We start from the raw sequence: 20489 nt of genomic DNA, 5'->3' as shown, positions 1-20489 counted from the left end.
TGTGTTTAGTCGCTTGCTGTGCTCTGCTCGGGCTCGGGGCTCCGGTTGGGGCCGCGGCGGCTTCTGCTCTCCGGGCACTGTCCTGCTGGGCACCGGGGCAGGGGCAGTCGCAACGGGCGGGGTCAGGAAACGCCGGGAAGGGGCCCGGGCTGGTGTGACCCACCTTGGGGTTTGCAGCCCGGGGCTGCGGCTGGGGGGGCGGGAGCCGTGTCCAGCTGCCGGCTCCGTGACACAAGGCTGGACGTGGCGGCTGCAGGAGGGTCTCAGTCCGGCCTAACTGAAGGTCTCGCGGTTGGGGAGCTCCCCTTGCAGTTCAGGGACATGGAAAAAGACTTTCGGCTCCTGCTGGTTGCAGCCAGCCCAGCGACTGCAGCGCAAGGGGAGCAGGGAGTGTTAAAAAGCACTAGGAGAACCAGAGCGGAGCCAAAGCTGCTCTGTGCACCCACCTGGAGCCACATCCAAGGGACTCACAGAGGCCCTTGTGGCGTGAAGGCCCCAACGCCCTCAGGTCACCTCTCCCTCTGGTCACAGTCCCGTGCTCCACAGCAGTGCCCAGGAAAGAAATCTGGGATCCACGAGAGCACTTGGGACTGGGAAAAGGGGAGGTCCTGAACACAGGCCTGGCCCCAAAGCAGCACTGGGATTTTGTTCCCACGGGGAGACACAGGGAGAGGTGAAGAGCAGCAGTCAGGAAAACAGGGAGGGGATAGAAGAGGAACAAGCCCAGGAGAGATGGGGACGTGGGAATATTTCTGCAGTGTAATAGGGACAGAGGGTGTGGGGCTGCGGATAACGGTGCCGCTCGCTCAGACACGGAGCACAGCACCACTTCTTGGCCAGACAGGTTTATTATTCAAGTCCAAAGATAAAGCCGTCACTCACACTCGCAGTTAGTTTAACAGGACGCGTTACCCCGCAGCGCGCCCGGTGCTGAAGCAGGTGACAAGGACAGATCCCGAGAGCAGCTGCCCCACGGCAAACGTGGCCCTTGCAAGCGAATGCGCCGGCGGCACCTCCCGCCCGCTGCGCCGCGGCTCTCCCTGCTGCAGCCGTCAGTGCTCGGGGCGAGGGGCCGCGGAGCCTCCTGTGTGAAACCAGCGCTGCTGCGGGCAGGGAGCTGCCTGGGCACCCGGGGAGCTGCCTGGGCACCCAGCGCATCCGAGTGCTGCCCGGTCACAGCTGCTCCGCGCGCAGCCGGCACCAAAGCTTTTGCTACGGCAGGAATCACAGCCCGCGTCCTGGCGCCCAGCACCCAGCCGTGCGACTCCAATTTGCTGCTGCTCAAATCACGGCGGCCCTTCCCTCCCGAGCGCCTCTGGGTGCAGCGTCTCACAGCTGGAGCTCATAGGTATTTCATGGCGTTTCCTCTCCACTGCTGTGGAACAGCCGTTAACGCTGACGAGGTCAGAGCCAAACCCTATTCAGTCCGTGTAACAACGCGGTGTTGTTCTTGGCAGTGCAGAGAGATGAACTTGCAGGTACATTTTTCAAGGTTAGTGTAAATTCGCACGCACCCTGCGGCAGCGGGTCCCTCCCTGCAGGGCACGAAGGGGCTTTGCTCTAGTCTCGAGCGCTGGGAGGCCGGTGCCGCAGGGGCGAGGCCGGCGCGCGGCCAGAGCGGAGCCTCCGTCCTGCACCGCGTTCTGCTTTGCCCGAAGCTTCTACGAGTCGAGTCAATCAGACACACGGACACCACCACTCCACCGTCCCTGGAATGGACGTTGGCCACAAAAACCGACTGGGACATTTGACACCACAAGCATATGGCACATCTGGAGGTGAAAGAGATGTTGATTTTTTTTTCTTTTTTTTTTTTTTTTTTTTTTTTTTTTTTTTTTTTTTTTTTTTTGCTATGTAAATGGAAGAAGAAACGCTTCCAAAGAACCGCTCATCGGCCACGTGCCCAGAACTTCTGTTGCTTTTCAAACACACACCACACTCATAATTAATTTTATGATTTCTGAGTCCGGCTGAAAATCTCCAGCTATCGCTTCCGCTCTCCTTTTTGTGTCCTTTTCTTCTCCTTCTCCTTCCGCTCTTGCTTGGCGAGCTTATCTTTCTCTCGCTGGAGCTTGTCTTGCTCTTTTTTCTTCTGGAACTCATCCCGCAGCAGCTCCCGCTCCAGCTTCCTGGCGTTCAAGACATCTTCCACGTTCGTGTTTCGGAACAGAGCTGGTTGTGAGTTAAGGGCAGCCCTCAACACACGGAGCTTCCCCTTTCCGGTGATTTTGGGGGGCCTGTGAACTAGACAGTGCATTTGGCAAACGCGAACTGGTTTATCTGATACCCCCACCAAAGACTGCCACCATCTCACGTCCTCCCTCCCACGATGGCTTTGGGAAGAGCAATAGAGAGCAGGGGCCTCCCCATGCGGCTCTTCTCTCAGTAATTCAGGAACAAGAACAATTTAAGCTCCAAACTTTACTTGTGTCCTATGAGAAAAAAGGCTTCCATTCCAAACCTGTCAGCTGAGGAGATTAAGGACTGAGCCAAGCTAAAGGGTTTGCAGAATCCAGAGAAGACTGGTCCTTGTTCGCCAGCGCTCAGTGCACTGCAGCCTCACGCAAAAATGGAAATGTGACGCTTTCAAAGTAGTTTTTAGCAATTCCCAACACGATTTACTTCTCTGGAGACCATTCAGTACCGAGCTGAATATTCAAGTGCTATTATGGGTAATTTTCTATGTTCTGCACAGCTTTGGAGGGGGTGGAAGGAAGGAAGAAAAGAAAATGACAGGGTTGGCCTCAAAAGAACACACAGGATAGGGAAAGGGGACCAGGAAAGCAGACAAACCTCTAACTTTCATTACGAGTTAGGTCAGGCAATGTGGAAAAAATGAATCGTGAAGACTAAAAGGTGGCACTAAAGAGACAGTGAGTGGAAATACAGAGAATAAAGGTTGGGAAACCCACCGTGGAAGCTGCCCTCTTTCGACAAGGAAGTGATCGAGAACTTAAAGGATACATTTTTCCGATCCAATATTTACTGCTGTTGCAGAGGATCCATCATGTTCATCCTCACCGGTGAGAGAATTAAGGAAATTTGGACCTCAATAATGAGCTTCTGCCTCTATACCTTTACATTTACCTTAAAACATAGCCAAATATATATATATTTCAAGGCCGCAAGGAAGAAACTAAGGACTGATACAGGCAACCAAGGGCCAAGCAAGCACAAAACCCACTGTTCAACCTTTCCATCGGCTCAAGCACCACGTGAGACCCCCTTTTACTCAGCTGCGACCTCCAGAGAAGAGTCTGTTCCTCAGCACTATAAAGAAGTAACTTCAGCTCTCCCGCTCGCCACAGGCCCTCTCCAGAAAGGACCTTTTCACGGGCCCCTCACCCGAAAGCAGGAGATAAATTCACTGCGTTAAGCAGCACGTGGGCATTACAGCCACGCCGGAGGTGACACTACGGCAACATGCGCAGTCTAAAAAGCCCCAGATGGAGCCAAGCAGGGACTGGTGGAGGAAGCTGCTCAAAGGGGCGTCTTCTGCACGTGGCACACCACAAGCTAGGAGCTTCCATAGGAGCTTCATGCCTTTTTTTCCCTGTTTTTTTGCATCCAGTTATTTCTCTGTGGAGAATGAAGATTAAGAAATCCCTCCAACCCTGACACTGAAAAGCAGAAAGACAATTTAGAAGATTCTTAATGAAACATCTTCTTGAGATTAGATAGGGTCAGGACAAGGATATTCCTCCTCATCGGTCACGTTGGCGTACTGGGCCAGGAGGGCGGCTTTCCTCTGCCGCTCCTCCTGGGAGACCTCCCTCGGCTTCACGACGATCCTGGCCTGCTTCTCCATCATGCTGGCGATCGCCTGCACCTCATCTGCCAAGGAGAAGGGTGAGGAGCATCAGCCTGGCCCACAGACACCACAGACTGCTCCCAGCTCCTGCTCCCGCCGTTCCCAAGAGGCGCTCGGAAGAGCCGCAGCTCCCGGCGGAGCCGCCACGGAGGCGGTTCCGACCAGGCGCCCTCTCTGCCCGGGGAGGAACAGGCTCTGCCGGCATCGGATGCTGTTTTCCCTGGAGCAAGGGAAGTTCTGTAACAATATGTACGTGTCAGTAAGACTGTAGCTGATGAAAAGCCACTTCATGCACTGTGATCCACTTAAAAGATATCGAGTGTGTTTATTTAATTATACAGTTACATCAATGAGTACTTTCAATATTCAGAATTTCAACTTAACATTGTTTTAATACTGCATCTTTTCTACCTACCTAGGGAAACAGTTGATTCACCTTTCAGTATGACGGTCTGCCATCCATCTTTTAAAATGATGTTTTGTTTTTGGCACCAAATGACATTTGTTTAGATGGTAAACACCACCAGGAACTTCTTAGGGTTTGGCTTTCAATACAGAAAGGCTGCTGTATGTTGCCTGCTTGGTAAGGTCAGGTTTCCATAAGGCTTTGATCTTGTGCCCAACTTAAAAATTAAAAGGTTCCCTTCCCAGCTTTCTCTTTCAGACATTTCATTCTCCTACTGAGTACAAGCACCTGAAAGATATTTTCAGGAAGTTGCAACACACAGGTTTTGACTCCAGTGGGTATTTATCCTGTTGGGGAACCACGGTGAAGGAAGTCAGTCCTTCTTGGTACCTTCCTTCTGGGACTAACAAGAAAAATTCTTGGTTTCCCAGGAGCAAACAAGAGCAGCAGCTTGAGAATCCCACCCCCCCACCCCGGAAGAAAAGCATTTATTGGGCGGGGAGCGAAGTTTAAACAGAAGATCTGGAAAGAGAAAAATAAGGACGGTTTTTGGGGTGCGTTTTGGGGTTTCCTGGCAGCAGGGCAGCACGCAGCCTCTCCGCAGCTGCCGTTAGAGCCGTGTAAGGGTTTCCCAAATGCACACCAACGGGGCACTCTGAGCATTTTACACCACAGCTGCATCTGCCATCAGAGCTACAGGTGCACCATTTAGTGCAAAGTAAGCTCTATTTTTTTTAAAACAAACAGAAAAACATTAAATCCTGCAGAAAGAAATTAACTTTTTTCTCAGCAGGATTCTGAGCCCGAGGAGCAGCAGGATGCTGGTGAAGCCAGGAATGAAACTCCCCAAGCGCATTTCAGTTTTCCAGACAGAGAGCAGCGAGGGCAATGAGAGGCAGGTCACACCCGCAGCCAGAGGCGCAGCAGTGGCTTTAACCGTGCAGAGAGCCGCGGCGCAGCAGAGCCCCGCGCGCAAGGCGCGTGCAGCACCCCCTCTACCTTCTTTTTCCTCTTTGGCGTCAACAACCTGGGCTTGGGACCACTTCTCCACCACCTCCCTGCAGACGTCGCCCAAGAGATCTTCTTCCTAGGGAGGGAAAAGAGACTTCTCAGCCCATGGGCAAAGCCAGTCTGCTTTAAACAGGGACAAATCACATATGAAAAGTATCAGCTCCAAAGCCCCAGGCCACAAGCCCAAGAGGTAAAGCTTTTCCCCATAAAATCCACCTAATTAAATGCACTTTTATTAATTGGCGCAGGGCAATACAAGTCACGAGATGCACGTACTTGTTTCCACAGCTCAAAACCCGGCACGGCCTCGATGGCCAGGGTGACCGCAGGGCGAGGGGGAAGGCGCCGGGGGTGGCCGGGGGGCTCCGGCAGCAGCCGGGTCCCTCCCAGGGCCCACGGGCAGCCGCACGGACCCAACCAACACGGAACCCCAAATCCCCGCGGGCGGCTCCGCGCGCCGCGGGAGCCCGTGACAGTCCGTGCACGCCCCGGCTCCCACGGCAGGGTGAATTACTAACGCAACGCTTGGCCACGGTTTCAAAGCGAAGGGCTCTGGAGCAGGAGGCTCCCGGAAGGTTCCGGCGCCTGCCGGCTCCGCTGCCTGGCGCCCGCGCGGGGCCCCGAGCCAGGGCCCGGCACCGGCTCCACGGCCCCGGGGAGCGCCCAGCGCCGCGCGACGGCCTCCGACACCCTCCTCCTCCCCCGGGCAACCCGCGCGGCGCCAACGGCCGACGGGCCCGAGGGCAACGGGGCGGCAGCGCGGCCGAGAGCGCCGGGAACCCCCGGGCGGCTCCGCCACCCGCGGCCGCCTCCTCCCTCACCAGGCAGGCGGCCAGGACGCCGCGCAGCGCCTCGAGCCGCTCCTCGTCGCTCTCGCCCTCGCGGAGCAGCCCCTGCACGTAGGCGCCGTACACGGCGCGGTCCAGGCCCAGCGCCTCCAGCCGCGCCGCCAGCCAGGCCGCGAACCCGCCGCCCGCCTCCGCCGCGCTGGGCGCCGCCATCTTGGTGCGCCGCCGAGAGGGGGCGCGGCCGCGCGCCTGCGCACCGCGCTACGGCGGCCGCTGGGGCCAATCTGGTAGCGAAGGCGTTGGGAATGCGGCGGCTCGGTATCCGCTTTCACGGGGCAGGCGCTGGTGCCGCCGCGCCCCGTGGCGGCGATCACGGCCGCGGAGCCCCCGGTGCTGCGGCGGCACCCGCAGGAGCTGAGGGGAGGGGACGAGGCGGGCGCTGAGCGTCGCGCTGGCTTCGCGCTCGGCGCGTGTCCCTGCGCGGCCGCCGTCGCCCGCCGCCGTTGGGGGAAATTTAAACGGCGCGTGGGGGCGGGGCGCGCGGGCGGCGGCGCCGGGCGCCCCTCGCGGCCGCCATGGCGGGCGCCGCGCGGCCGCTGCGCGGCCAGTCCTTCTACCTGGACGTGCCGAGCGGGCGCGGCGCGCGGGAGCTGGCCCGGGCCATCCGGCACCTGGGCGGGGTGAGCCCCGCGCCGCGCCGCGCCCCTTCCCTTCCCTTCCGTTCCGTTCCGTTCGGGCCCCGCCGCGTTCCGCGCGGGCGGCGTTGCCGGCGCCTCCACCTCGGCCCTTTCGCTTCCCCTCCGCGCGCCGCTCCCGGGTCGTTTCGCCACCCAAGGACGTGGCGTTTCGCTCCACGCCACGGGGGTCACCGCGTCCCCACAGCGGTGCCTCCTCTCTGCTCTTGCTCGGGCTGTGCTAGGATTGCCCTCAGTTTGAGGCGAGTGCTCCCATGCACACCCAAAAGCTTCCCGCACTCCTCCAAGTGCTCCAGACTGGTGTAAAATCAGGTTCAGCATTAGGGTAAAAACCTCCACGGAAAGAGCGGTGAAGCATCGGAGCAGGCTGCTCGGGGGAGTTGTGGGGTCACCGTCACTGGCAGCGGTCACAAAATGTGCAGAGGAGGCGCTTAGGACCTCATCCATGGGGCTGTGGTTGGGCTGATCTTGAGGGTTTTTTCCAGCTGCAGTGGTTCCATGGAAATCTTCCCTGTGTTGCTGCCCTCTCTGTCGCCTCCGGCTCCAGCTCGCCCTGCACGGGAGCTTTATCTAGCCTCGGAGGTTCCGTTTTCCCCTTTCTGTGCTTGCAGCGCAGGTCTCTAGAGTAGGCCCCAGTCTCAGCACGGCAGCCAGGAACAGCTGAACAGCTCTTCATGTGGGCCTGGGATCTCAATCCACAGGGATTCTGCGGCTCTGCTAGCTTGTTCAGCAGCTCCGGTTTGAAGCTGCCCAACTGCTGCCCCTCTGCCTGTTAGTGACTGCTTCCTTCCCCTCAGTATCTGATCTGCCCGTCGTTACGATCCCAAATCGAGCGTTTTGACTTTCCACCTCTTCTTCCAGCTTTTCGATACCTTTGCGGAAGGTTGCATTGTGGTTTTCTGATTCTCTGCTCCCTGTCCCCACGGAGCTGCTTTCCCAGCTGTTTGCTTTGTACTTACTTTGCCCAGTTCTTTCCAGTTCTCCCGACGTCGGAGCTCTTCCACACTGGCACGCTGGTCACTTCCAGGGACACTTTCCCACCTGCTGACTTTCTTGGTTTCTTCCTCTAATGCGGAATGGCTGCACAGCTCTTAGCACAGATCGATCTGCCTTAATAAATAACCAGCTCTGCTCTAGCTTCCCTGTCAAGGTTCCAGCTGCTGAAGAGTTTCCTTGGTGAGGCAGAAATAGAGCAGCCTTCCAATAGAAATTCCTGCCTACGAGATTGTATCCCAGGTGTCCAGATAAGTGCCCTGCTGCTACAAGACCTCCTTCCTCAGTATTATGAGTCTTGGTGACTTATGAGGGGGAGCAATGCAGTGCCTGGAGCATGAGATGCTCGGAGTGATCTCAGGGCCCTGGACAGACTGTTGCAGTGTGAACAGGAAAGTGGCAACCTGTTCAATGTCAAAATTGGCATCCAGATCGAAGGGGGTTGGTGCTGGGTCCTTGGCTCTCAGAAGCTGTATGCTACTGGAGTAACTAATAGAAACTTGAATGCCTGGAAAACTTGGGTTTTTTTTTGTGCTTGAAATTGTTTGAAGAGTAAATGATATGAGACGGCATCCTGTCAAGGAAGTCTCAATCTGAATAAAGGCTTTAATTTTTCCTCAGCTGGCCTCTTTCAAGCCCTAGAGCCGTTGGAGGGTTTTAGAGCTAGCGCTGTTTTGTCTCTGGCTCTAGGTGACAGAGAGCTTCCTGAGCAAAGAAGTCACCTACGTGGTTTCCAGCAGCAAGGAGGCCAAGCGGGACAAGGCCAGGGCTCGAACTGAGAAGTGGAGCAGCGTTACCTCAGAAGGTGCAAAAGCCAAGAGCCCGGGGCCTTCCACCTCCAAAGGGAGCCATAGCAGACCTCAGCAGAAGCCACCAGACACCGTAAGAGCTATAAGTGATTCGGTCACCTCTGGGTTTAACCCAAAGGCTGTACAGAGTAAAAGCTTTCTACCACCACAGTGGTAGCAGCTTGTGTTCTGAGCAATCACCTTGTGCTTGTTCCAGCCTGGCTGTTTATATTTTTGTTAATGTTCTTTATATCTGTCTACTCCCAAGTGCATGTGATGGAGTTGGTAAGAGGGCAGTGAAATGGCAGAGAAAATACAAGGCTTGGTTGTCTTTCCAGCAGAACAGATAATCTGTCCTGCTGCAGAGGTGCATCTGGAAAGACCAGAGTGGTGAACAGGTAAAACGGGCTCAGAGCTGCGGCAGACTGTGCATGTGTCCTTGCAGAGAGGAGCAGTTTTAATCTGGGAGGGGGTCTACAAGCCCAACTTGCCAGAAGGGATTTCTCTAGGCTCTGATCGCCAGCCTGAGCTGGGCTTCCTCGTCAGCAAGGCTTGTGGCCAAAGTTTCAGTGTCCTGTGCAGAACTCAGGGTTCTGGTGGCACCCGTGACCTTGGGGAGCAGCAAAGCTGGTGGAGTTGGCTACCCCAAGGCAGGCTGCAGGCACCTGCTCCGGCAGGTCTGGGCCCCCGGCAGTGCAGCACCTCGCCAAGATGCCGGGCCTTGTGCCTGAGGCCTCCCTCACGGCGTTCCCCTGTCCTTCCACACAGTGCCATCACTTGTCTTGTAAAGAGATTAACCGTCTTGCCAAAATCTACCAAATCATAGGTAAGAAAAGGGACTTCCTTGTTGGCATCAGCCTGACAAGGATGTTCCTAAGCCCTGGCCGTGTGATGGGATGTGGCACATGGTGCTAAGAGGCGTCTTCCTCTTGGCTTCCACCAAAGCTCTCACTGCTGTTCAATAAGAGCCGAGCCTTGGCTGCTCAGTGTGGACCTTAATGGTGCCCTTGGGATTTTGATTCCCTGAAAACACTGTCTTGTCCTCTTTGAGGCGAAGTCCTGGCCAACCTCCTGCCTGCAGCAGGGTGTGTGTCCCACTAGGTGCCATTCCTGATGGATGGCTGCGCTCTGTCCTCCGCTCGCGGCTGCCTGGCAACTCCGGCTTCCAGCACGTTACCTCGTTCCTTTCTTCCACAGGTGCTGATCAGCCGAGGAAGGGAACTGCTGCAGAAAGCCATAAAGAACCAGGTGGGCACCCATGGGTGAGCTTTCTGTCTGGCTGAATAGGTTCAAAGTCCTGCTGAGCTTTGCTAGGGTGGAAATGGCCAGTCCTGCAGAGCTCTTGACAGATGAGGACCAGGAGCAGTTAAAACAGTCACCTGTCCTCTGTTTTGTTGTGCAGCCTTTCCAGGCACTGGTCTTCACAGAACCATTTCATCCTTCCGTGTTCACTACCTCTGCAGCGTGTCCCGGAGCTTTGGTTGTTCAGCACTAGGGAGTTACTCACATTAAGATCGCCATTAGAAGTGTTTTTAGTTTGGGAAGATTTAAAGCCATGTAGCAGGGGCAGAAGACTCCTCAGGAGACTTTACACTAATATCACAACAGCCGAGAGGATCTTGGTGTCCACCTTGGAAGCTCTTGTTATAGGAGGAATTAAAAAATATGAACTAGATGCTTTTCTTGATTTGAGGTACATAAAAGTATGAGTTTGAACATTTTGGCTGTGCCAAAACATTTAGGCATGTTTTAACGATACATGTTGGTTTGGCAACTAAGCAACAGAAAAAAAATGCTCATTAAACCGGATTTAGAGCTGCATATGCTCGCAGAGCCCTCCCTCTGAGCTGTACCTGTCTCAATCCCTCCTGTTTGCGCAGGACACCTGCGGTGGCAGCGGTATCCTCGCCAGCGCTCGTCTGTGGGGAGTCCAGATCGTGCACGTCGATGGTATCCTTCTGCATTACCACAATTTAGGTCTGGTACATTAGTGATTTAAAGATAGGAAGGGCAGAAGTGATGTGATGAGTGGAATATATGGAAGAAGAATGAATTTGGAAAGAATGTGTAGTACTTGACTGATGCTCTCCTGGCTGTAGCTACCTGGCTCTGGCCTTCAAAAGCCAGATGAGCTCTTTATATCCAGAACCTGATACTGTCATGTATGCAGTAGGAAACATTAAGTATATTTTAAAATACTGAAGCTATGCTGCTGTGAGAAGTTAATAGCTTGGTCAGTGCGTGGATCTGTTCCAGGAAGACTGTTCTTGTTAACTGATTTGCAAATGGAGCTAACAGTAATGGCAGGATTTAGCTGTTTTCATTAGGAATTGCTGATGTTTGAGGATGTGCTTTGGAAGGAGCTTCCTGTCTCCATGGCAAATGGGGAAGGGGTGACAGGGGAAGACAGATGGTGAAGTTGTGATTCTGACAGCAGGCCTGGAGTAAAAGGCTCCCGGTATCTGCTGACAGGGACCTGCAGGCCTGGCTGAACCTGTCTGGGTGTGTGATGGAGGCTGCTGCTGCTCGTGCGTCTTCCCGGGCAGCCAATTCTGCTGAAATTGCAGCAGTTCTGCAAGTCTTGGACCAGAACTGCCAAGGCTTCCAAGTGCCATCTACTGCGGAACTCCTAGCAGTGTCTAATTTAGCAGAGGCTTAAACAAGCCTCCTGCTTTGCAAAGGAGTGAAGTGGGGAGCCTTCCCTTAAATCATTTCCTTGGGCTCCTTTTGGGAGAAGGAACCGTGTAGTTGTGAAGTGTTGCCAGATGATGGCAGGCTCAGGTGCTGTGTGATGTCCTCGGGAGAGGGGGACAGAGGAACCGCTGCCCTTGTCTTTGTGGCTCTTTGACGTCCCCCTGCACAGAGATGTTGTCCTATGCCCAGCAACTGCTCAGCACCATCGCGGCGGCGAGGAAACGGGGCCACAAGACGGAGGTAACACCCAACTGCTGCTCCCTTGGAAGGTCGCGGGATCCCCCAGCAGCTCTAACCAATTCTCCTCGCTCCCTGTGGGCTAATAAGCAGGGTCACCTTCTAGGTTTTGATTTGACATCAGCTAATCCGTTGCTTCAGCTCATGATGTAGACTACAAAACTGAAAGGTTTTTCCCTTTTATGAAGTAAGGAGGTAGCTGTTAGCATCAACCTGTTCTGTAGCACAATTAATACTAAATTTTGATTTAGAAGGAACTGAGGGTAAAACCAAGGTATGTGACTAGGATTGTGGCTTTCTAAACTTCTTTGTTACCCTGATAAGGTATAAGATTAAAGAATGCCATCTGTGTGTCACTTAACTCTAACTGGGAGACTAAATATTAGGGGGAGGCGATGCAGTCTGTGGTGCAGGAGCTCTGAAGTGGTGGGTGAGGCTGCTGTGATTCCAACTTGCTGCTCTGGGATCAGTAATTAGAGCTCTGCCTGCACTGGCTCCTATACTAAATATGTCACCCTTTCCTTTAGGCAAAATGCCTTGTGTCTGGATCAAAAGTTCACAAAGGTAAGTCTGGAAGTTGTGTTCCTACTTGCACTCGAATGCAGAATTGCTCAAAGAAGCCTTATTAAGAATTTCTTTTGTTGACATTTTACATGAGTTTTCAAAGTCAGGTAACTGCTAAGGCAGTTTCTCTTGAATGATACTTGTAACTCCCTGTCTGAGCCTAACTGCAGCCTCCTGACACATTCAAGAATGTTGTGCCTTTGATTTTGGGGACTGTTTTTAAGAATTCCACAACTTGTTTACAGTTCAACTCCCAGAATCCTGAGGTGCCTCAGTACTGTGCTGCTGGCACTGTGTGTTGAATCCACTGGTTCAAGCTAAGTTTTGAATAAAAACACATCTTAGAGAGAAGAGCATGTTCCTCACAACCCACTCACTTCTGTTAGGCTGAAATACTGCTGAGACACCAATCTAGGGCTCACACTTCTAAAGGAGGATGGCAGGGAGAAAAAACAGGTTCTCATCTGCAGTTTGACCAGAGCCAACTGTGGTACTAGAATTTGCTCTGCTGATGTAAACCTATTTCTGACTAGTTTGACTTGGTTTATTGGAGAACAAATTCAATAATTCAGAGCTTAGACTGAGCTCTAACCTGGATTCTATATGTGATACTTGGAACATTATTTTCCAGTTTGGGGTAAAGATGATGAAATAAAAGCTTGAGACGTTGAACACTCTACCATGAGAGCTTTGGATCTGCACACCCGCCTTGCTTTTATATTGAGCCCCTAAATGAGGCTTTGCTCTTGGAAGTGCCAAGAGCTTGGCAGCATTTATGTGGAAACATTGATCCAGTGTTTAAATAGCTACCTCGGCATTGCAACAGCACATTTGATGCAAGCTCGGAATGAGGCTCCAGGAACTGTAAATAGTGGGGGCAGGTGGACTTGGCCCTTCCAGAGATCAAGGCTAAAATTTGGAGAAGGTGAATTTGAGCTGCAGGGTTACAACAAAAAACAGCCTCTCGCCCCTCAGAGGCAATGAGGGAGACACCAGAGCATTGGTGTCAGGATCAGGCAGGTGCCTATTGACAGTATCTTGATGTGTGAAAGGCTTTGTTTGTTTCTTTGTTTTGCTTTAAGTAAGGTGTGCACTGAGATTTCCAGGCTGACCATAAAGCTTATCACCCATGAGCTGAACAAGTCTGACGGCGGGGAGGCAGCATCTTCCCCAGCCTGGTCATCTGCTGGCATCCACCTGCCTGTTTCTGCGAGCCTTTTCGCCGAATGCCCTGCTGAGGCTTTCTTCAACTCCCTGAATATATCCCTCTGTAGGAAGCGTGGCTGCTGTTTGTCCCCCTCAGGGAGCAGGCTGAGGGCAGGCAGTGCTGTTTAGCAGTATTCCCATGCCAGACTTGGCTGTGCAGCCTCTTAAGCGTACATTGGTTTGGCTCCAGCAGCTTTTAGCTCTTGTAACTTTCCTAGACATAAGAGTCCCACTTTGAGCCGTTCTGAACTCCAGGCTTTTCCAGGAAGATCCAGGAAGAAGCTGGCTTGTTTTGGTTTTTTTTTTTTTTTTTCTGCCAAGTTTAATAGTGAAAACAACAACCCACTATTTTATTATATTCAACATTTTATCAGTTTATTGAATACTCTGGAGATGAGGCTGCTGTAGATTACCCAAAGTTTTGTGAATTCTGTCTTAAGTGGTGCTTTACCAATAACTTGGCATTCACAAGTGGTAGAAATATTGACAGGCTTAGCTGTAGAGCCCTGTTCAGATGGGGAACTACTGGCAGAGTATTTGGCCAGGGCAAATTCTAACCAATTGTCTTTCTAGCAGGAAAATTGAAGCTTCCTTTTCTGAAGGTTGAAGACCAAAGCAGGTAAAGGAGATTTTTTTTTTTTATAAATATCACAGCTAAACTATTAAAAATTCAAGGGCCCTCGTGAAAGGGATCCTGTATCATTTCTGCCCTTTACATGGAGAACAGTGAATATTTTGTCCACAAAGTAAAGTGTGTTGTCTTTGCAGGCTGTCTCAAATACCAGGAAGATGATGCTCCTCTAAAGGAGACAAGGACAGTTTGGAGAAGTAATCTAGGAGGTTCATATGTCAGGAGAAAGGTGCTAAGCCAGGCTTGATAACAGTTTATTTCCTTGCTCAGATTCTTTATGTGATCCTGGCAGGTCACTTAATCTGCTTGAGCCCTCTGAAGTGGGGAACAAGACTGAAGTGTGTGAGGTCAGGGCCTGTAACTTGATTACAGCATCCTGTGCAAAGGGGATCTGATCTCTGTGGTGCTTCTATCTCTGAAACACTAAAGTATCTAGAGCACTAATTATTCTGAAGACAACGCTTAAGGCAGCTGCAGGGTCAAATACTAGGTTTACGTGCTGCGTGCAATAAAGCACAAAGAGGAGGGATGGCATCTGGGAGCTGAAACGTGCTGCTATGTAGCTGAAAATACCACACTGCCTGCCCATGATGTATACTGGGGGAGAAAAGTGGGTTTTTCAGCTGAGCAGTAAAGCCTGCCTTCTGTTCAAAGCATCCTCACCGTTGGTGCTGTACCAGGAATCAGATTTAAAGCTTCCTTTCCCCAGTGAGAAATGTGGAATCTCTGGGACAGCCAAATGCATAGGCAGCAATGGCCAGTGTCCCATCCTGGATGAGTCGATGCATTGAACCTGTTTGAGGGAAGGATGACAATTCTAACCATGCTGTTCCTGTCGGAAAAGTGATGTCCTCATCTGTTTCTTCCAGGCAATTCCGACCCTTCTATCACCAGTTCAAAACCTTTCCTGACCTGAACTTTCTGGCGCCCAAAAACTCCAGCCCATTTGAGCCTCTGAAAAGCCTCTCAAATTCTTGCAGGCCCAGGTAGGTTGTAGCTACTTCTGTGCAAAAGTTCACCTCCCATGCTGGCTGTTGCCTGGGGTTTGGAGAAGCACTTTGTCTTCTGGATGGTGGCAAAAAGAGCTTTATTGGTTCCTACAGCTCCCACTGTTGCTGTTTCAGTTAAAACAGCTCAAAAACATCACTGTATCCCTGGCCTTTGTGTGAGATCTGGGTGTCTGCTGCTCCAGCTCTGTTGTGAACTGGGATCAGGGAAAGATTTTTACTGCTGCCTTGCAGGGACCTGGAGGGTTGTCCAATGCGCAGTGAGGGAGAAAAGAGCCACCGGTCCACGCCAGTCACTGTGCCAAAGAGGAAGAGGGGATTTTGCGAGTGCTGCCAAGAGACCTTTGAAGAACTGCAAAATGTAAGTGCTCCCCTGGGACCTGATTCCTTGCAGAAGTCTATGGGACTCGCTCAACCGCTTAGTTATAACAACGTGTCTGTTATCAGTGCAGGGCCTCTGAGAAAGAAGGCAGATTTTTTTGTATGTGCAGCCTTCCTGATATCTGGTGGGATCAGTGTCACAGATGAAAGTCACAGTGTATCTGTGCTCAGGCTTTGTGCTCTGTGCAAGCAAGAGTTTTGTGGAGCCAAGTGTGATGTGGTGGCTCTCTGGTGGTAGGAAAGCCTTGAGGACCTGAGCTGCAAGGTGGGAAACCTTATTCCGTGGCAACTGAGGGACATTAAAAGTAGGAAGAGGGTTTTTACCTTCCACAAAATGCCCAGTGTTTAGTGATAGACACTACATTTGGAGTCTGTGTTTTCAGTTGCTGCTGGGGAAAGCCGTAGGCTGCTGTTAGGTACAGACACAACCTCCTCATCAGCAGGTGTCTGTGGGAATAGAACATTCACTCTAAGTGTCCTGAGGTAACAGGGCTGCTGTTTGGAAGCAGATTTGGGAAATGTAGGCAACATTATCTGCTTTAAAGACCATTTGCACTCTAGTATGCGAGAGGTGGGTATTACTGTGAATTTCCCTCTGGTGAGAGGGTAAATGTTGCTAAAAGGGCCTTTGCCACCTTGCAGCATCTGCAGAGCCTCCAGCACAAGCAGTTTGCACTGGACGACTCTCAGTATGCCCCTGTGGATCACATTGTCTCACAGCTCACCAAGAACTTCGTGGAGCAGTTGGCCAAGTAAGTCTTGATGAAGCTGCTGACTCGTGGAGCAGCAAGGCAATCTGCTGCCACGTGGGCAGGTCACAGCACCAGGAGCTGAATCTCCATGCAGTGGTGGCATCGATTCCTGCTTTGTGCCCCATGCCAGGAAATCTGCGAGCAGAGAGCAGGGCTGCCCCTGCCCTTGTACTGCACAGCCTGGCAAGGCTTAGATGAGCTGTGGGAAATGCTCTTCTTGGAGTTGAGCTTGTGGGTTCTCTTCATGAGACTCCCAATGGGTTTTCAAACTGCCTGGGGCCTTTTAAACTGGAAAGGACAATTGGGTCCCTTTGTCCCCTTGTCTGCCACAAACCCCGATGCCCTGCAGCACGCCTGTGCCCAGGCCCCTGGCTGTCAAGATGTCTGAAAGATCCTCTGTGCTGGCTGTCTGCTCTGCCAGCAGTGATATCAGGAGAAAACCTGTCTAAACAAGGGCCTCAAACACCCTGCACTGCAGAAAATGCTTTGTCTTCCTGGGGGAAAGAGAAGCTCCCAAGTCTGGAGAGCGAGCGTTAACTGATGCTTCTTCTCAGGGTGCCATGGTCCTGCTTGACAGATGAACACTTAATGCCTCGAGCACAAGTTACCGGAGGAAATGAGATGCTGACAGCCGAGCCGGGCAGGGAGAGCCAGCAGGCTCCTGTGGAACTGGTTACTGATGCAGACGCTGATCCTGGCCTGAAGATGAAGGGTTGTACTGCTCACCTGCCCAGTAACAGGGTTGGGAATCTCAGAAAACCAAGGGGATTGTCTGGGAGCTGCTCTCCAGGGCTTCCTGTTGGAGCAGGACTTGGAGGAGTCTGTGGTGTGCAGGGCACCATGGATGGGTCTGTTGGGGTGCTGGGCAGAGATTCGGACAAGGCTCCCAGCCTGGGCAAGGAGTCTCACGTAGAAGCTGCTCAGGGTGGAATCGCGTCGCCTGAACCTTGGAAACAGCAGGTGTTGGGGCCTGTGGGGTGCCTTGTGCGAGAGCTGCCGGCCGCCAGGAAGCGCCAGCTCTGCAGGCGGAGCAGCCGGGTGGAAAAGAAGCCCAGGCTGGAGCTGGGTGGTGACTTCTCTCCCTACGAGCAGACGAGGCAGGTGGGTGGTGGGGCGGGTGTGGGGGATGCAGGGCACAGAGCTGGCAGCTTCGCTGTATGCCCAGAGCTCTCCACCAGACCCCGCAGCTTCCCTGCTTCGAAGCTGTGCCCGTGCAGGGACCCTGGGGGCCCTGCAGCACAGCCCCCTTCCCTTGAAGCTGCTTCTGCAGGTTTGGGTGCCACAGAGGTGGCTGCAGCAGGTACCATCGGCCAGGTTGGAGGCAATGGAGTGAATGCCTGTTCTTACGGGAAGCAGCTCGACGAGGAAGAAGAAGATGCAGCTTGGAGTGTGGATGGTTGTGGCCGGGAGTGCAGGGCCTCCATGGTGAGCTGTCCTGCTCACCAGCTGTCCTCCCAAAAGCCGCCTGTGCCTGAAGCTGGATGTTGCTGCGCGCTCTGTGTCAGAGCAGCGAAGAAAGTAGCCCCTGAACTGCCTGATGTCCCAGGCCATAGCAGAGAGGAGACTCCCTGCCCTGGGCTCCCTCTTCCTCTACCTCACAACCCTGAGGCTGACCCTGACTTCAGGGCACCTTCTGACTCTGACTGGGGCATTCAGCTGCTCTCCTCGTTAACGGGCGCCCCGGGCAGCAGGATTCTGCCCATGAACAGGGACTTGCTCCGGAGGACACATCTCACTGCAAGGGACAGTGACTTTGAGTCTCAGCTCTGCTCGGCACTGAAGTGGAAGCCAGAACTTAAGTGGGCAGGCAAAGATGATCAGACCTGCTGGAACTGCACGGAGAGGGAGGGAACTTCTTCCCCTGTGTCCAAGATCTCTCTTGGGGACTGGACTAGTTAAATCCACCTCTTGGCTGTTTCTGCGCCTTCAACGGAAACTGTGAAATGCCTGGAAAGTTGCAGCTATTCTTAGTGGCTCTGTTTCCCTAGAGGGGTGACACAAACATTCTGCTCCTGAGCCCAGGTGCGGCAGTGTGGATGGAAACGTCCTCGTGCAGTCAGCCAAGGTGTGAAACTTCACAGCGCTCCTGCTGGAAACCAAAGAGCCGCCTTGCTAAGGGCCAGGGCCTTCCTTCCAATTTGGTGATGTTCATGCCTGGCAGCCTCATTGTGTAGCTCTTAACCAGGCTGCAGGCAAGAGGCTCTTTCTCTAGAGGCAAGGCTGGGAATCTGTGCCCTGCTCTTGCAGGTGCAGAGAGCCCGGCCCATTCCTTCTATCCTGGAGGTTTTGAGGGGTAACTACACGTAGTTGTAATTGGTTTTAAATTGTGGTGCTTTTATCGATCTTTTAAGCTTTGGAATAAAAGGGAGGGGTGCTGTGTGGTGGGAAAAATTTGTGTGGCCTGAGCTAACTCAAGATAAGGTGAAGCAAACTGGTGCAAGCTGGGGAAGAGCTGGGCCTGAGTGGACATCAGCTTGAATAAGAGTCTGTGATGGCTCTAATCACATAACAGCCCTGGGTCATGGCCACGCTGCCACCGTCACGGGTGGCATGACCACATGCAGGAATGTGGTCACCAGGTCGAGGAGGACTTGGCCTGGGAAGGTGACCCTCCCTTGGGGCTGCAGACGAAGCCAGGACTGAGTCCCTCGAGATGAGGTAATGGACGTGGCCACAGCCCCTGGAGTCATCTCTTCCCTGCAGCTCCGCTTATCCCAGAGCCCGGGTGCTCTGTGCAGCGGAGCTTCACCCACGGTGCTGGCAGGGGCGTCTCCGCGTGCCCCGCGCTGGGGCAGGGAGCTGCGGGCGCCCAGCCCTCCTTGCGCGCGGGGAGCAACCCTCGCCGGCCGGGGCTGCTGCGGCGAGGCCCAGGAGACGACTGTGGCTCCCGGGGGCCGTCGCCAGCCCCGCGCTCCCCGCGTGCCGCCTGCCAGCGCAGCATGGGAGAGGCTTCCCAGAGCGCTCGCGTGGGCCCGGCGCCACGTGCGTCCTGCTGCCGATGAGCGGGAGTGGGTGGGGGCCTGAGCCCGACCCCCTCGGTAGCCCCTCTCCAGGGAAAGCGCCCGAGGCTCCGCGGCTCCCCGAGCCCCTGCAGGTTTTAGTTCGTTAATGTTCTGTGCAAAGCACCCAGGCCGAGCGGGTTGTGGGAAGGGTGCTCCAAAGCAGCATCTCCCTGTGGCAGGAATTCAGCTAGGGCACTTGCAGGAGAAGGAGGATCGGGTTTAAATGGTTCAGAAGAGTTTAAACAACTTCCCCTGGAGGGCTGGGTGGTGAGGGGGCCGGGGCTCTGTACCCCTGTGCCAGGCTGAGCTCGGCCCCGGCACCACGGATTTCTCCAGCGCTTCCCTCCAGCATCTATTTTAGATGAGCCTTGGCCAGGGCCAGCGCGGAGCCGGGATGTTCTCATTTATCCTGGGAGGAAGGAGGTGGCTGCTGCTCCCCGGGAGGCTCTGCTCTGACCCACTTCTGCAGCACACGGGCTGTGTTGCATGAGACGGGCACCGGGGGCCGTGGTGGCCGCCGCCGCGTTCCTGGGTATCCTGATGGCACTGCCAGCACCCCCTTCTCTGGAGGGAGCCTTGCTCTGCTGCAACGCGCCCCTTTCCAGGAACAGAGCCCAGTTTTCCTGCAGGAAGCCCGGGTGGTGGAAGGCAGCAGTCCGACTGCCACCGGAACGGCCCCCAAATTCTCTCCTGCGGGGCTGGCAGCGGGTGCGAGATGCAACCGGGGTGCCAAGAGCCCCCTGTGGCCTCGTGCTGCTGCTCCAGGTGCCTCCGGCCGGGCAAGCTCGCGCAGCCTCGAGGAGGGCGGGCGGCCCAGCGTGACTGCCAGGAGGGCGGGGAGCATCCTGCACCCAGCTGAGCCCGCAGGAGTTGAAGAGCAGCCAGAACCGTGTCCTGGTGCCTCTGTCTTGCACATAGGACAGCCACAAGGTTAAGGTGCTTGAGGCTGCACTGGCACCCGGGCACTGAGCATCCAGTCCCAAGGACAGAGCCAGGGCCTCCCACCGGTGGTGTCACCACTTGCCAGGCAGCTGATGTCCCCCCAGCCCAGCTCCCCCTGCCTGGGTCATTGAGGATGAGTTGGACCCTCTGGGAGAGCCTGGTTCCTGTGGCCTCCTGTCCCTGCTCCCTGCTGTCTCCTGGCTGGACCACGGAGCTGCGCTCCGGGTGTGTTGTCTCCATCCCTGTGCCCTGGCTGCACCTTGGACCCACGTTGCAGCTTTGCCCCGCTCTGTTCCCCAGTCCCATCATGTCCCACCACCAAAACCACCCAGCAAGGTCAAAGCCTCTATGAGCGGAGCCTCTGCCCGGGCAGCCCGAACTGGGACGGGGAGCCGGAACCAGCCCCAGGGGCTTCACCCGGTGCTGATGTCCGGGGACGGAAAAACGCAGGTCCTGGAGACCTGGTCCCCGCGGGGGGGCTGCGCTCGGTGCCCCCGGGCAGGTGGGTCCCCCCGGGCAGGAGGGTCCCCCGGGGGGGCTGCGCTGGGGCCGGGGGTCCCGCGCTGCGGCAGGCGCGGGGC

General features: G+C 54.5%; 2 protein-coding genes and 1 long non-coding RNA gene across 3 annotated transcripts; 2 read left to right on the top strand and 1 right to left on the bottom strand.

Annotated features, from left to right (window-relative positions):
- Positions 1 to 1859: 1859 nt before the first annotated feature.
- On the bottom strand, positions 1860 to 6229 carry CCDC43 (coiled-coil domain containing 43). The gene is made up of 5 exons (XM_026043682.1): positions 6050 to 6229; positions 5217 to 5304; positions 3699 to 3834; positions 2965 to 3023; positions 1860 to 2172 (listed from the first exon to the last, which is right to left on the bottom strand). Exons 1-5 carry the CDS (start codon positions 6227 to 6229, stop codon positions 1985 to 1987), a joined length of 651 nt encoding a protein of 216 aa, XP_025899467.1. The 3' UTR covers positions 1860 to 1984.
- Positions 6230 to 8187: 1958 nt separating this feature from the next.
- Positions 8188 to 10429, top strand: LOC112951068. Its single transcript, XR_003250133.1, has 3 exons — positions 8188 to 8586; positions 9690 to 9740; positions 10373 to 10429. It is a non-coding gene; the product is annotated as an uncharacterized LOC112951068 (long non-coding RNA).
- Positions 10430 to 13758: 3329 nt separating this feature from the next.
- DBF4B (DBF4 zinc finger B) lies at positions 13759 to 18271 on the top strand. The gene is made up of 6 exons (XM_026043706.1): positions 13759 to 13812; positions 14694 to 14810; positions 15066 to 15192; positions 15855 to 15964; positions 16519 to 17065; positions 18212 to 18271. The coding sequence occupies exons 3-6, from the start codon at positions 15085 to 15087 to the stop codon at positions 18269 to 18271; spliced, it is 825 nt and encodes a 274-aa protein (XP_025899491.1). The 5' UTR covers positions 13759 to 13812; positions 14694 to 14810; positions 15066 to 15084.
- Positions 18272 to 20489: the final 2218 nt, after the last annotated feature.

Source organism: Nothoprocta perdicaria, unplaced genomic scaffold, assembly GCF_003342845.1.
Source record: "Nothoprocta perdicaria isolate Ctin4 unplaced genomic scaffold, notPer1 scaffold_336, whole genome shotgun sequence".
Lineage (NCBI taxonomy): Eukaryota > Metazoa > Chordata > Aves > Tinamiformes > Tinamidae > Nothoprocta > Nothoprocta perdicaria.
This window is presented reverse-complemented; position numbering and strand designations above follow the sequence as displayed.